The 15,512-nt window shown below is 33.3% G+C and overlaps 1 protein-coding gene across 5 annotated transcripts in view; it reads left to right on the top strand.

The window, feature by feature from the left end:
* SOX6 (SRY-box transcription factor 6) overlaps positions 1-15,512 on the top strand; it is a 607,033-nt gene that overhangs the window by 344,767 nt on the left and 246,754 nt on the right. For all 5 annotated transcript variants that reach the window (XM_045825240.1, XM_045825238.1, XM_045825237.1 and 2 more), the window contains exon 6: positions 6,801-6,890. In XM_045825240.1, the coding sequence (XP_045681196.1) occupies positions 6,801-6,890 (90 nt within the window). The remainder of the gene's footprint in view (positions 1-6,800; positions 6,891-15,512) is intronic.

Raw genomic sequence — 15,512 nt, 5'->3', positions numbered from 1 at the left:
AACAAAAGACATAACATAGGACACAGTGAGCACACAAAAATTACTTTTTCCACAGTCCAATACAATTTTTAAGGAGTTAAGTATGCATTTGAAAAAGTGAAAATGAATTCAAACATTTGTAAAACCCAAAGAGCAGTATTATATAGTATATTGTTTGAATACTTTGGTCTTTGGCAATGGAGCAGCAGAAAACAGGGTCATGAGAGGGTGTCACGATGAGTAATGTTTCAGCAATATGGACAGCTGTCGTTTCTAATGGGACATTTGACTTCATTGAAATTGTGGTAAATTTGAACATGTTGTGGGCAATGAGCTACAGTGAAAAACCAAGGTATTAGGCTGCACAATTACTTCTTGGACATGAAGATAAAACCTAATTTAGAAGGAAGTACTTTTTGAGTTCAACAGTTTTAAGTAGCATCTTAACTGTTTCTTAGTAGGTGATATTTAGGAAAGGAAAGCCCTTAGTTTAAACAAGAGAAGGCATTAGAGAAAGACAATATGGAGGAACAGTGTAATGGGGTGTGTATGGGAGAACTCTCTGTTGAACACTACTGACTTTTAGTGAAATACCTCAAACTTTCAGTGCACTTCTCCAAGAAACTAGAGTGCTTCACTCCATATGGAAGTAGAGACAATAAAACTGATGTTCAAATAATTAAGTAGTCATTTCAGTAAAACCAGCAATGAACTGGAGTCAAGGTCTTGCCACAAACTGTTTGAGCTTGAGCAAGGTAAGTGACTTTCTTAGCTGTTTCCTCATTTCTGAAATGAGGGTGTTTATCTTGTTGATCACTGAAGTCTCAGTTACAGCAGTAGGCTGTGAACCTCTGAATCACCTGCTGGATGTTTCCCTCTTTTTCTATGTTGGCCTTGGCAACTGCTACCAATTAGCAGTTGTGCTTTGATGGATGTGGGAGAGGAATTTGATTTTGAATAATCCCTCTGATATTGTTGTAGGTGCTAAGCAGCCTTGGAAAGCAGATGAAAGAGGTATCTCATACCTGTACATACATAATAACAATGTGAATTCCATGAATCTATGTGAAGTCTCAGTTTTAAGGAGTTCCTATAAAAATTTATCAAAGACTTTGGTAGATAAAAACAGTGCAAAGAGAATATTGCACCTAATGTGATGATGTTGCATGTGTATTTCTGGTAGATTTCAAATGTGGAGCTTTTTCTCCCTTATGAAGATGCCAAAATCTTGCATCTAACGGTTCTAATGACATTTGCAGTAGCTTCTGTTCACAGACTCTCTGTCTCTCAATACTATCTAGTAAAGTAGTTATAGAATTACATTTTTTCCTGGAAGGAATATATCTGATTAAATGACCAAATCATTTTAAGGCAACACAACAGAATTTCATAAGAACTGAATCTGTTTCTTCACACCGATCATGCATGTTTTACTCAAGCATTGAGTCATTAGCATGTTTATAATGGTTCTAATTTAGCACAACATTTTCTGAATTTTATCCTTGAGTCATTTACAAATTGTTCATATTGAATAAACAAAGGAAACAGATTGCATTTTATACTTAGTAATTTATCTGAAAGAAGAGGGGAGGGTTAATTGTTTTAAAGTTTTGGTCTGTTTGGGGAAGTGAGCCTGCTTTTTTCATTGCTAGGCATAAATGCCATTTCTCATCTTTTCAGGGTGGGGGGGCTATGGAGGAGTAAAATGAAAAATTAGGACCAGAACAAGATTGGCCACTCCCAGAGGGGAGTGTGGAGCAAAAGGGGAGCTGGCACGAGATTATCCAAAACAGTTGGTGCATTCCTTAATGATCAAGTGCTTGAGAAGTCCAGCTCTTCCTGGCAGAGCATCTGTGTTGATGTTTATATCATTCCCTGCTGTATGGGAAAGGCATGCTTTCTCTTGCTGCTTGGCTAAAAATAGGATGGAATATAGCATTGTATGAGATATTTTAAGATAGCAAAAACATTTAAGAGGTTAAAGGTTTGGCTTTTGAATCAAAAAAGATCAGTGATACAACCGTGTTGTTCCTTGCAGACTGAATTTTATCCAGAGTTTGTCAGTGATTCGAACTCTTGGTTAAGCAAGTTATTCTAATTTCATTTGGTGCAGTCTGAAAAACCCACTCTGCTGTCTTTTCTGTCAGCTTCCCAGCATGAAGAGAAGGCCTGAAAACAGCCTCTATTTATACCCCCTTGTTCGTATTTGGAAAATCTGTTGTTTCATTGGAGAAGGGGAGAAAGGAGAGCACAAGTAGCAGTCTGGGGCTGTACTTTGTACGTTATCATGACTTCAAAATAAAACTGGCACATTTTAGTGTCTAATTATTTTTAGTGAGCTTGGAGGGTTTTAATTAAAATTTAAGAGTGCTCTTCAAGCTCTCCAAGCTCCAATTTTATCCCACTGTATTCTGAAGCACTTATCACTGTCGAAAAATGTACAGTAACAGGCGTGCACATCTCTATTTTCTAATGAAAAATGTGAGATGGATGATCAGCAGGAATATAAATATATATTGTCAAAATTACTCATAAACAAAAGTCAAAGGTATTTTTGACAAGTTATTGTTCTTGGATACAGAGACAATATATTACATTTGAAATGTATAATTCCTATGGTAAAAATAAAATGACTTGTTTTAATATTTTTAAAAAGAATTAATAAGGCAGTAGGAAATCTGCATATAGGAGCAGCAGCCATTATTTTTTCTCACTGAAATATTTTAAAGATATTTTCTATATCATGTTTCTAATGTTTTAGCAGTTCTAAATTTAAATATCACTTTGAGGTAAGAGGAACAAAATGTGTTTACTCACAGGTAAATTGTTTTAAAGTACAATAATTTTTTCCATTTATCTTTTTCTATTCCCCCCATGCTTTAGTTTTAGTGATGATTTTTAAATTTATTCTTTTTGAGCCATTTGAAATATCTTTATTTTGTGCAGAATACATGTTAATACTGCTGCAACTTTAGTAATTTAAAATTGTTCCTAAAATATCATCATGTAGATTAGGTAATAAATAGCTCACATATCCTCACTTTGAATTTGTCTTGTATTGTACAATTAATTATTAGCACGATAAAGCACTCTTAGCTTACCTGGACTGACACCTAGATATTGAGGAAACAGAAATGTTTCTTTGCAATCCATTATGTAGGATATTTGTTAAAAATTAGTTCTGAATTGTCTTTCCTTCTTCCTTAGAAAAAGTTTCTCAAAAAACTTAAATTTTCAGAGGAAAAGAAAAAAAAAAGCAAAAGCTATGCAGCTGAGAATTAATTTATAACATATCAAAACCTTTTACAACCTTGATCAAAATACAACTGAGAACTGAGAACTGAGTCCAGTTTTTGATTTTTGATAGTCCTTTTAAAATCACATTACTTACAAAAAATAAGGCAAGATAAATATAATAGAGTTCTGTATTTTATTGAGTATGAATTGGCTTTTGGAGGTTAATTCTTTCAAAATAAGAGGAATTAATTTTGGTATTTCCCACTTATACTGGGGTATATGGCTTGCATTCATTTTTAATATGTACATATGGTGACTTTTTATACTATAGTATTGTAGTTCTTTATCTCAATTTCCAAAAGTTATGCAGCTTCTCTCCTGTTTTCTAGCTGAAGTCAACTTAGTCAAAATACTAAAATTTGAATAGTCAAACTCAGGTAATGAAAATACTGTATATTGTTTTACTGTTTTGAGGACTGTGGCATCACCATAGCTACATTAGTTTTTTTCAAGTCAGTCATGTAAAACATATTTATCTGAATTAAATAATCCAAGAATATCTGGGTGATAGTCTTTTTTCCATCCAGAATCCTGCCTGACTGCTGAGTTAGAGCCACTGTGCATGGTCCCACTTTTTCCATGTCCATGATGCAAACTGTAGTTCTTCACTTATTTTGACCTCCAGTTTTTACAGCTGTACTTGAGGCAGCGTCTGACCTGATCAATTGCCTCTGTATAGCTAGTGTGCTATCGATGTAGTTGAAGCATGTGGCACAAGGAGGAAGAATACTTATTTTTTTCTACCCTTACCTGCACATTGTTTTGAGTGGGAAATCTTAAAATATAGATTTTTCATATATACCTTTATTACATATTTCTTCATTGCACATTAGAAACTTCTCAGTGATGACAGTGCTTTGCCTATGTAGTATTTGTTGACAATTTGCATTTTTTGGTATTTTTCCCCCTGTCTGCACTTGCTTTCCATTATAGTATGGAGTGAGCTTGCTACTAATTGTGGCATGCCCTTAGAGGTTTGGCAGTCAGATAATTAAGTACAAAGCTGAAAGTTTTTCAAGAGACTTCTCAGTGTTTTGAATCTCTCTGGAATCTGAGCATTGAAATTAAATGTTAACTTTGTATGCAGTGAGTTGTATTGTCCTATAGATAAAAGCAATCAGTGATTGTTATGAAATATTTTCATGAGCTATAATAGAGACATGCAAAGGCTGATTTATTTTTTCCCTCAGTTTCTTCTGTTGAAATGGGATCACATCTAGTTAGGTCAATTTAGCGTTATGGTGAGGATTAATTTTCTAGTGGGAATGTGAAATGCTTTGAAGTCATTAACCATTTTATTAATGAGTAGCTTTTATGTAAAGTTGTGTCCACATGGTTTGATTTACATTTGAAGTGTGTATTCCTGTTGTCCATATAGTTATATTTTTCTCCCATGAAGTTTAAGCATTCTTCTCCTGGAGCTTTGAATAAATCTGAAAGATTTCTGGTTTATTTATAGAAATGAGAGACATATATTTAAGCCCGTTTTATATTTATTGTGTTTCTAATCCTAGTTTATGAACTTGCTTTGAGTCTGTGATCATTACTAGTAAATTGAGCTTTTGTCTTTTACCATTATAATATATGCTCTCGATTCAAATTTTAACCAAACAAGCTATGCTTTAGCATTTATATCAGTGACAAGCATTTTAGTGCAATGTTATAACATGTATGAAAGGGTGAAAAAAAAAAACTGGGCAGGATAGGAAGTTGAAGATGCTTTGCTGATTATTCTTACCCATGATCTGATGTCCCATCAGTCTCTCTCAGAAATTTAAACCCTATTTGTGGAAAAGTAATCTCTGATGGGCACGGCTTTGAAGATTGACTTCATAACTCTCAAAACTCAGTATTATGTTTTTTATGATTTAGCATAAATACAAAATATGTATAGAACAAAGTACACACCTTCTTCTGAATTTAAAATAAACATAGACAGAGACCATTTTGGAAATTAGATAAAAACTGAATGTATACATAGGCATGCAGGCCCTATCTGGTCACTCAGAATCCAGTTTTTAATCACAGTGGAAGATCACTTGTTGAAGCCTAAGAAAAATTTAGTAGAAAAGAATGGAAAGAAAGAAGGAAGGAGGTAACGAAGCAAAGAAGTAAGGGAAGGGCAGGGAGCTTTCTCCTAGTAGAATCAAGCTGGCTTCTATTTAGGAAGAACTTTAGCTTCTGTGATAGCGAACTAGTGTGGTTGTTTTTTGTCAGCCGTTTCAGGATGCACCGATCTGGAGATCTGGAGATCTGGATTCCATCCATTCCCTGATTGACTGGTCACATCATGGACAAATGTTCATTGTTTTCACCACTACTGCCTAATCGTGCAGTGGTCTTCTCATCTCTTACCCAGGGCTCACTGTCTTTTTCTAAAGCTTATCTAGTTTTTAAAACCCTTTATCCACCTTGACCTTACTGTCATTCTGAAAAATTCAAGGAGGATTTAGAAGCTGGAGAAAAAAAAAACAGAAAGGAAAAATGCTAAAGAGATAGGTACTAAAATGAGAAAGGAAAGGCATTTGGATATGGAATAACAATTTAAATATAATTTTAAAAAGAAGTTATCAGATTTTTGACACTTGGAATGTTAACGTTTAATGGGAGTATGCTTTATACTAAGGATTTAGTATTTAAATCTGCATTCCCTTTTGGAAATGTGGCCTATTAAGATGTGAGGCTCAAAAGATACATGTAAATAGTTGTAAGCAGTAGCTTCAGTTGCAGACCCATCAAAATAGAGAGAAAAAAGAACTCACTGAGAAAAATTTTCTAATTATTAAAATATTCTAAAGTTTGTATTTCTGTAGCCTTTATGAATCTTTATAGTAATAGATGCAATCACTCCCTATAATCTACTAGGCTACTTAGAAATGCAGTAGGGCAAAAAATGTTTAAATAAATATTTTCTTGAAAAGAATGTGCATCTCTTTTTATATAAGAGAACTGTATTAGCAGTTTTCATTATCTTGACTTCATTTTCTTTGCATTTTGCTAGAAATGGGTATTTTACAAAAGTTGCCATAAGTTTATTTCTTTTTTAAGGACAAGTGGTTACAGGTTGATTGGTGTTTTCTCCCTTGAAGAATTGTCTTTTTTTCTTGAATAGCACACAAATTTTGCCTAGAATTAAAAAATAATCACCTGATTAAAAGGAATGTTATCTAAACTTAAATACATAAGGAAGAACACCTTTTTCTGTCCTATCAGTTTAAGAAATGATAAATGCTGACTGAATATTAATAGAATTATACTTATAATACCAAGATAATTTTACTGAGCATTATCTTTTTTTCTTGGGAACAGTTTAAATAATTTAGCAAAAATAAATTTAGTTGTGATATTTTGTAATAAAGTAATATAATTGTCTGTATCTTAGGTTTAAAACAACAACATAAAATAGCTTTGATCATTTTTAAATGATAGAATTTCTCCATAAACTGGCCTTCTAGATTTGTTAAATTTAATAGTTATAAAACATATGTGCAATATTTTTAATTCTTACTTTTATATTTTAATAGATTCCTCCTGCATGGAAAAACTACTTTCAAAAGATTGGAAGGAAAAAATGGAAAGACTAAATACCAGTGAACTTCTTGGAGAAATTAAAGGTACAATATACAAAATATCACACATATCAATGTGGAGATGTTATTTTGTATAATGACATATTTGTTGACCTTCTGTACTTACCTCTAATACTTGTTTATATATGAGAGGGTAAATGTATTGTATATCTCTGAACTTTTGTTCTTTGTAAGTTTATAGAATAAAATTTTTGCCCTCTTTTTATTAGTCTATAACACAAATTATAGGATAAAGTGCTATATTAATTTACTTAACAAAAAGTATGAAAATGAGAAAATGTTATATCAAAGATGAAGAGCAAATTAGAGATGATTTTAGTCTTTGTCATATAATAGCTTAGTTTATGAATCCAAATGATTAATTTGCAATTTTTCTGATCAAAAAGGGTCAACCACCGCACTTATTTAAAAAAAGTTTATAGACTGTGCTGTACATGATGGTTTATGGGTGGATTCTGAAGCCTGTTTATCTGTTCTTATCCTAGCTCTGCCATTTACTAGGTGAGTGACTTTGGGCAAGTCACCAATCTTTTCTGTGTTTTGAATTCCTAGTATCTAAAGTGGGGTAATAACAGTACCTACCTCATAGGCTCATTAAGTAAATTAATACATGTAAAGCTTTTAGCATAGCACCTGGCACTTAAGAAAGCACTCATGAAGAGTAAGTTTTAGTCATTATTCACATGCCTGTAGGTTGCTAGGTTGATTAATCTTAAACAGATTTCACAGGACTTAAAAATCTCATGACCTCTTACCCTGATGAGGATGAGAATCTTAAGTTTTGAAGTTATGTGATTGATGCTCTTCTGATACATGTTAAGAAGTGGACAATCCTAGTACATTACAGAATTAAGTTACCCTATCAATGAAGATGTTATACTTCTTACCTAACTCTCTCTTTTGTATTCCTTTGTGGAAGTGAAGTACTATATTACTAGTTTTTGATATCATGAATAGAACCCATAATCATTAATTAATTCTATCAATTGTTCCTTATGAGCAGTTATCACTCTGACTTGTGCTACCATTTTGGAAGTGAATTAGATTAGTTTTCTGAATTTATCAAACAGCTTCAGGTGAATCTTTGTATTGGTCATGGATAATATCTCATTTAAGATGAACATTTGGCGATAACTATCTGATGAAAATGTTATTTTGAATTTAGACAGAAAATTAAGGTTCAGGAATGTTACGTTTAGTTCAAATGAAGAGAAAAGGAAGTCATCTTTTTCCCAAGGAATAAATAATAATTCATTCCATTAACTAACACAGTACCAAAATCAAGTAGAAATTGGATAGTATTTTGAATTTCACTGCTTCTGCTTCGTACTTATAAAGGCCACTTGCTATTTTGGAAAAAAAAACTCAACATATAACGGATGGGTAGAAAGTCATTAGTGACATATTCTTTATCCAGCTGCAATAACATGGTGTGTGCTACTTTGCACGTCATTCTGTGTTTTCTTTCCTTTCCAAAGTCATTGGTTTTATAAAAGTGAGAACAGAAATGGTTTATGCAAAGGCAAGCTTTTGCCAGCATGAATGATGGGGGTCTTGCTTTCTTTTAGTAATGTGGAAGCTAACGTTTTATTATGTTATGATTAAGCATTGAGTTTTTAAGCATTGGGTTATCTTCTATCCCTTGCCCCCACTTCCCACCGTACTTTATTTTTAATTCTAATTACGATTTTAAAATGGAAAAGTTGTACTAGTCTTAGATATTCAAAATGCATACATCTCAAAAGTGAAATGCATGCAAAATTAGGCTTTTTAAATTCTTTAAGTTTTTTTCCCTGGATTCTGCAGGAGGTAAGTGAACTGTCATTTGTGTGCTACTCTCAGTTTTATGGGCATTATGATAAGATTCTTATTAAATTTTTCATGTTGGCCCTGGCTGGCGTAGCTCAGTGGATTGAGCGCGGGTTGCAAACCAAAGTGTCACAGGTTCGATTCCCAGCTAGGGTACATGCCTGGGTTGCAGGCTATAACCCCCAGCAACCGCACATTGATGTTTCTCTCTATCTCCCTCCCTTCTCACTCTGAAAATAAAAAATAAATAAATAAATAAAATCTTAAAAAAAATTTTCATTTTGGTTTGTTCTACACTTATTCTACATAAAGGTCTCTTCTTATATCCTAATATTCTGTCACTATAAAATTGTACAGAAAATATAACAATAATAATAAAAACTACAAAAAAATAAAGTAGGGATCACAGTGATTCAATCACTGCTAAAATTCAATGTACATTTTTAGTCTATGTGAGATTAGACCTAAATTAGTTATAATTATTCTGAAATGTCAAAGTGATCTAAATAGTATCTCTGAGACATACATACTATTGTACATTATCAGTATTCAATGTTATATCTCAAGCATTGTGCATTTTTACTAACTCACTATTTTCCATCATCATAAAATTCATGCATATTTATTGTAAAAATTAAGAAATTAAAATTAAAAAAAGAAAATAAAATTTTATTTAATTCTACCTGTATTATACAGGACATTCTTTTCATTTTAATTTGTGTATATACATGTTAAATTTTTTCTTGAACTTAGAATCATCTTTTTATCATTTTTTTGTATCTGTCTTTCCCATCTAAAGATATATTGTCAATTTTCTTATGATTAGGCCATTGTTTTTGCTGAAAATATTGCATAAAGTGAGGTTCTCATAATTTAACTGAGTCTTGTATTCAATATTTCAGTTGTTTTTATTGTTTGTCATTATAAAGTAAATCTTGAATATGGATAACTTTTACTTTTCAGTACTAACTAGTGGCTATTTCTTAGAATATATTACTAAAAAGTGAAATTCCTACCTCAAAGAGTTATTGTTTCTTAAAAGGCTCTTGGTACACATTGCCACATTGCCCTTCAGAAAGGGGCGGCATCCTGTCCTCTTACCAGCAGTATCTGCAGGTGTTGTTCCCTTGTCCCGAATACCAAGTATCATTAACTTAAAGTCTCTCTCCAGTTTTAAAGGGAAAATAACATATCATTGCTGAATCATTTTGAATTACTTTGTTATTGAGAATGAAGAGTTTTACATAAATTTTATATTAAGTATCTCTTTCTCTGTGAAAAGCCTGTTTATGTTGTGTGCCCATTTTTCCTTTAAAGGATTTGTTTAATTCTTACAGTTTTGCAAGATAATGTACAGGGTGAGGAAAAAGTTGGTTTACAGTTGTTCATATGGAAAATAATTCAATAATTAATAAATAATAATACAAGGATAAACTTTGTGCTTTGTGTGCTCAAGTATAAATGGACTTTTGCCCCACCCCACCCTGTATGTTTTATGGTATTAATCTTCATCTGTCATATTCAGGGTCATATACACTTACCATATAAAGGGTCCACAAACTCTTCACAAATAACATCCCATTTTTATTATAAAATCTTTTATTACAAAATCATAAGCATGTAATTCTGTAACATAACAATATCACACTGAAGCACACCATATGACATTTTAGGTGACGTGTTCAAATTAAAACTATAAAATATTACACTCATATTATTATTACCCTACCAACCACACTCCAGCAGGCTCTATTTCTGCCAGACTTGTATGTTATTTTTTTTTCTTTACTTTATGATTTTGTTGTCAAATTGTTCCCTCTTTTTTTAATGCTTTTTTCTTTCTGTTGGATATTTGTTTAGAATGACTTCCCCGATTCTGAGATTAGATAATAATTCTGTATATTTTCTTCTATTTCTTTGTACTTCTATATATTTAACTCTTTAATTCCTCTTGAATGTATTTGGATATATAATTTCATCCAGAAGTATAATTTTTTTCTCAAGCAGTTGACCAAATATTTCTGCATCATTTATTAAGTAATCCATCTTATCATTTCTGACTTGAAATAACATCTTTCATTACATACTAATTGCGTATTTGGAAACATTTCTCAGTTTTTGGTTCTATTCCCATTGATCTGTGTGTCTAAAGTTTTGTTAGTGCTCTGCTATATTAATCACTGTAGCCTTACAGTATCTTTGAAAAGTCAGTATTGAAGCCCTGGCTGGCATAGCTCAGTGGATTGATCACGGGCTTCGAATCAAAGTGTCGCAGGTTTGATTCCAGTCAGGGTACATACCTGGGTTGCAGGCCACAGCCCCCAGCAACCACACATTGATGTTTCTCTCTCTCTCTCTCTCTATCTCCTTCCCTTCCCTCTCTAAAAGTAAATAAAATCTTTAAAAAAAAATAAGAAAAGTCAGTATTGCATGACCATATCCATAGTTTTTCTTTAATGTGTTTGCACACTTCTCTAAAATTTATTTTAGACTTATAATTATATATTACTAATTGAAATTCCAAAGTGATATCTTAAAAGATTATTTTATATAAAACTATGAGGTAAACTAATAACTTTATAGTATTGAGTCTTTCCATTCAAAATCATTTATTTTTCTTATGTCCCTCAACAATGCTTTTTTAAAAGATTTTATTTATTTATTAATAGAGAGAGGGGAAGGGAGGGAGAAAAAGAGGGAGAGAAACATCAATGTGTGGTTGCTTCTCACCGGGCCCCCACTGGGGACCTGGCCTGCAACCCAGACGTGTGCCCTGACTGGGAATTGAACTGGTGGCCCTTTGGTTTACAGCCCGAGGTCAATCCACTGAGCTACACCAGTCAGGGCCAACAATGCTTTATTTTTAAAATACAGACCATGCACATTTCCTTTGATATTTTTATTATAATAGTTAATTTTTTGCTTGTTTTTGTGAATGAGATACTCTTCATTCCATTTTCTTTCCATTACTGTGTTTAGGGATGTTAGTGAATTTTGCTGGTTCATTTTATAATTTCCTTTTTTTGAAATTGTTGTTCAAGTACAGTTTTCTCCATTTTCCTGCATCACTCTCCCCCTCCCCACTCACCCCCACCTCCCACCCTCAATCTTATCCCCCTTTAGTTTTGTCCATGGGTCCTTTATACATGTTCCTTGCTGACCCTTTCCTTTCTTTCCTCATTACTCCTCTCCCCCCTCCCTTCTGGTTGCTGTCATTTTGTTCTTTATTTTAATATCTGGTTATCTTTTGCTTGCTTGTTTGTTTTGTTGATTAGGGTCCACTTAAAGGTGAGATCATACAGTATTTGTCTTTCACCACTTGGCGTACTTCATTTAGCATAATGCCCCCCAGTTCCATCTACATTGTTGCGAAGGGTAGGAGCTCCTTCTTTCTTTCTGCTGCATAGAATTCCACTGTGTAAATGTACCATAGTTTTTTGATCCACTCATTTACTGATGGGCACTTAGGTTGCTTCCAGCACTTGACTATTGTAAATTGCATTGCTATGAACATTGGGGAACATAGGTTCTTTTGGATTGGTGTTTCAGGATTCTTAGGGTATAATCCTAGCAGTGGAATTGCTGGGTTAAAAGGCAGTTCCATTTTCAGTTTGTTGAGGAAATTCCATACTGTTTGATTTTCTTTATTATTAAAAATTCTAGTCATAGTTTATTAAGCATTTCTATGAGAAATTACATCTTATTTAATGGCATATCTTATTGGTTTGTGTTTTTCAAATTAATTGATGAAATAAACCCTGATTAGTCCTGGGTACTCTTGTTTCAATGTATTGCATAATTCTATTTCCTTATATTACAGTCGTTATTTTTTGCATCTGTAATCATAAATGAGATTAGTTTGTGTTTTACTTTATTTATATTATCTTTGTTAATATTTAGTACCAGCATTCATAGTTGAATTGGAAAACTTTTTCCTCTTTTTCTGGACTGTGTAAAATGTTGAGTAGATAACATTAAAGTTACTTATTCCTTGAAATTGTGAAACAATATATTGATAACGCCTCTAGGCCTAGGGTATTCTTTGGAAATTTTTTTGTTTTACATTTTTTACTTCTCTTTAAATCAGAAAAATAGTCTTGGAAAGTTGTATATTATTTGAGATCTTCAAATACATTAGTGTTTTAAAATACAGTATCATTTATTTTGAGTTTTCTATTTATGTGCTGTTATATGTTTCATTTTCAGTTTTGCATATTTGTGTTCTCTCTCTTTTGTTTCTCCATTTTACTTGCTGGTGCTTTTTCTATTTATCTCTCTCCTCTCACTTCCTGGTAAGGATCCACTTTTTAGATTTATTTGTTAATTCTGCTGCTTTTAATTATACTAACTATTTAATCTTGCTTTTACATTTATTATCTCTCCCTTGTTTTCCTTGTACTTTTTCTTTTCTTTACTTTCTGATACCCTTTAACTTCCTAAATTGAATTCTTCATTTTAAACATTTTAAATTTAAGAATAAAGGCACTTTGGGCCATAAATATATTTGTAGAAATAGCTTTATGTATTCCATAAATTTGACCCTTTGGAATTCTAATAGTCATTATTTTTTAAATAGTCAATATTTATATTGTTTTCCAACTGACCTTATGTTTATTTACCATTCTTAACTTTACATTTTCTTTTGGATTCCAGTTAATGAAGCTGGAGAAGGGAGAAAACAGCCTATACCACTAGAAAATTCTATATGATAGGTTAAGTGTTACAGGAAGAATTGTGGGCAGCAAACTGGATAAGAGTAGTATTGAAAAAAATGAATCTTTAATGCAATGAGCTTACTATTACTACATATTACAAAACAATATATTAATAATTTTAGATCTTATTTTAAAAATTCTTTAAAATAAAAGTCTTATCTAAATGAAGTAAAGCAGTATTTCAAAAACCCCTCAATAGGGGAGAGTCGGAACATTGACAGAGCTTGAGAAGTTATGAATCGTGGATTCTCAGTGGGTCTGGATCCGAGTCTTTGACATTTATGAGACAGTCCCCTCCCCCACCCCCACAACGTTTCTATGGGTAGTCTCTCCAGTAGCAGCATTCATTGAGTCTAGAGTGCTGTAAGTGGCACAGATTTAATAGGAGTAATCTCAAAGCAATGTTCAAACCACAGTAACATTATTACATGTACTGCTAAGTAACTTTATTAAGCACTTAAATGAAATATAGTGTAAAATGGTTAGACGTGTGCCTTGGTCTGGTTATAGCTGATGTATTGTGTGCTAATTAAGGTACCATGTTTTAAAGCAATCTGCTGTCAAATCAGAAGTTATCAAAAGTGCCTAGAATGGTGGAGAGCCATGAAAGTGTAATAAGAATAGTAATTAAGGACATAGGGAAGTCTGGTCTCATAGGGGTCAGCAGGCTGAAGTCTTGTTGAACAGGAGAGGATAAGAGTTGTTTTGTGCTGTAATAGGGAAATGGTTCTCAATGTACAACAGACCTTAGCAACAGCCAATGACTCTCTGACATTGATAGAGTTGGACTGAATTAAGAGAGGGTACCTTAAATATAGGTGGTCAAGAAATCTTTGTTCCTTATTCCATTCCTTATTCTGTTCAGAATAAATGAGTGGGTGAATGGATGCTTCAATAAAATAACATCAGTGGAAATTTGGCTGTGGAAAATTTTAAACAGGGGTGTTGTAGAGCACAGATGGCAAACACAAGGCCCACCCACCAAATCCGGCCCTCCACCTTGTTTGATCCAGCCCAGCACCTTGTTTCTCCCCTGGGGGCAGCACCTAGCTCTCGCTTAACTGTTAAGGAGTAGTTACATTTATACAGTCCTAACATTACATTCAGCCCATTACATTCAAAGGCAACCTCGAGACTGAGGTGGCCCCTGGTGAAAATGAGCTTGACTCCCTTGTTGTAGAGGGTGTGTGTATGCTAGTGGGATGTTATGACATCCTAAGGTTCTTTCAAAATTAATATTAGTATTATATTATATTTTCTTAATTATAAAGCTGGTCTTTGAAATATTATCTATTTTCTGCCAATAAATAATTATTACTTTTAAAAGTTATTTAATTGTTTACAAAGAAAACAAAGTACTAAAATATATGTTTTATTTTATTTGATTCTTATAACAACCCAGTGAGGAAAATATTATTACATTAATTTTACATATGAGTAAAAGGAGACTGAGAGAAATTAAGAGGCATGTTTGGGTTACTTAGAAAGTTTGAAAGGGCCCTGGTCTCTTAGTTCAGTTGGAGTATCATCTTGTGCACCAAAAGTTTGTGGGTTTGATCCCCAGTCAGGGCACATTCGTAGGTTGCAGGTTCCATGCCCATTTGTGGCACGTCTGGGAGAAAAAAAACGTTGTAGAGGTAGGATTTGAATTCTAATCTCTAAAGCCTCATTTAATATAATACAGAGCAATTTTCAAATTCTTCAGTCTTAGAAATCTGAAGCGGGTCAAGGGGAAAGCAGGCTCTGGGCTATTTCTCCGTCTCACAACACACAAACAGTGAAAATACTTCCACGTTTACCCTTTTCCATGTAAATGAGGGAGTATAGTAATGCCAGAGTGGTTATAGGTAATACAGTTTCTCTCCATGATAGTGTCTATTTTACCTACTGGTAGGGTCCATAACCTGCTCATTTGTTTCAGTTGTGCCAAAGGAGTGAGAATGCCAGGATATTTATGATTATGAAACATTTTTAAATGCAATGGTGACATATACATGGTGTCTACAGCATTAAGATTCCTCCTCTGTCTCCATAAATGGGTCTAGCTTTCTGTGGATTATAGAAGAGAATCTTAGCCAGCCTCCCGTTTCTGTACGCATGCCTCTGGATGCTGTGGCTGGCC

The sequence above is a fragment of the Phyllostomus hastatus genome, unplaced genomic scaffold (assembly GCF_019186645.2).
Source record: "Phyllostomus hastatus isolate PE091 unplaced genomic scaffold, TTU_PhHast_1.1 phas_scaffold_585, whole genome shotgun sequence".
In the NCBI taxonomy this organism is placed as follows: domain Eukaryota; kingdom Metazoa; phylum Chordata; class Mammalia; order Chiroptera; family Phyllostomidae; genus Phyllostomus; species Phyllostomus hastatus.
This window is presented reverse-complemented; position numbering and strand designations above follow the sequence as displayed.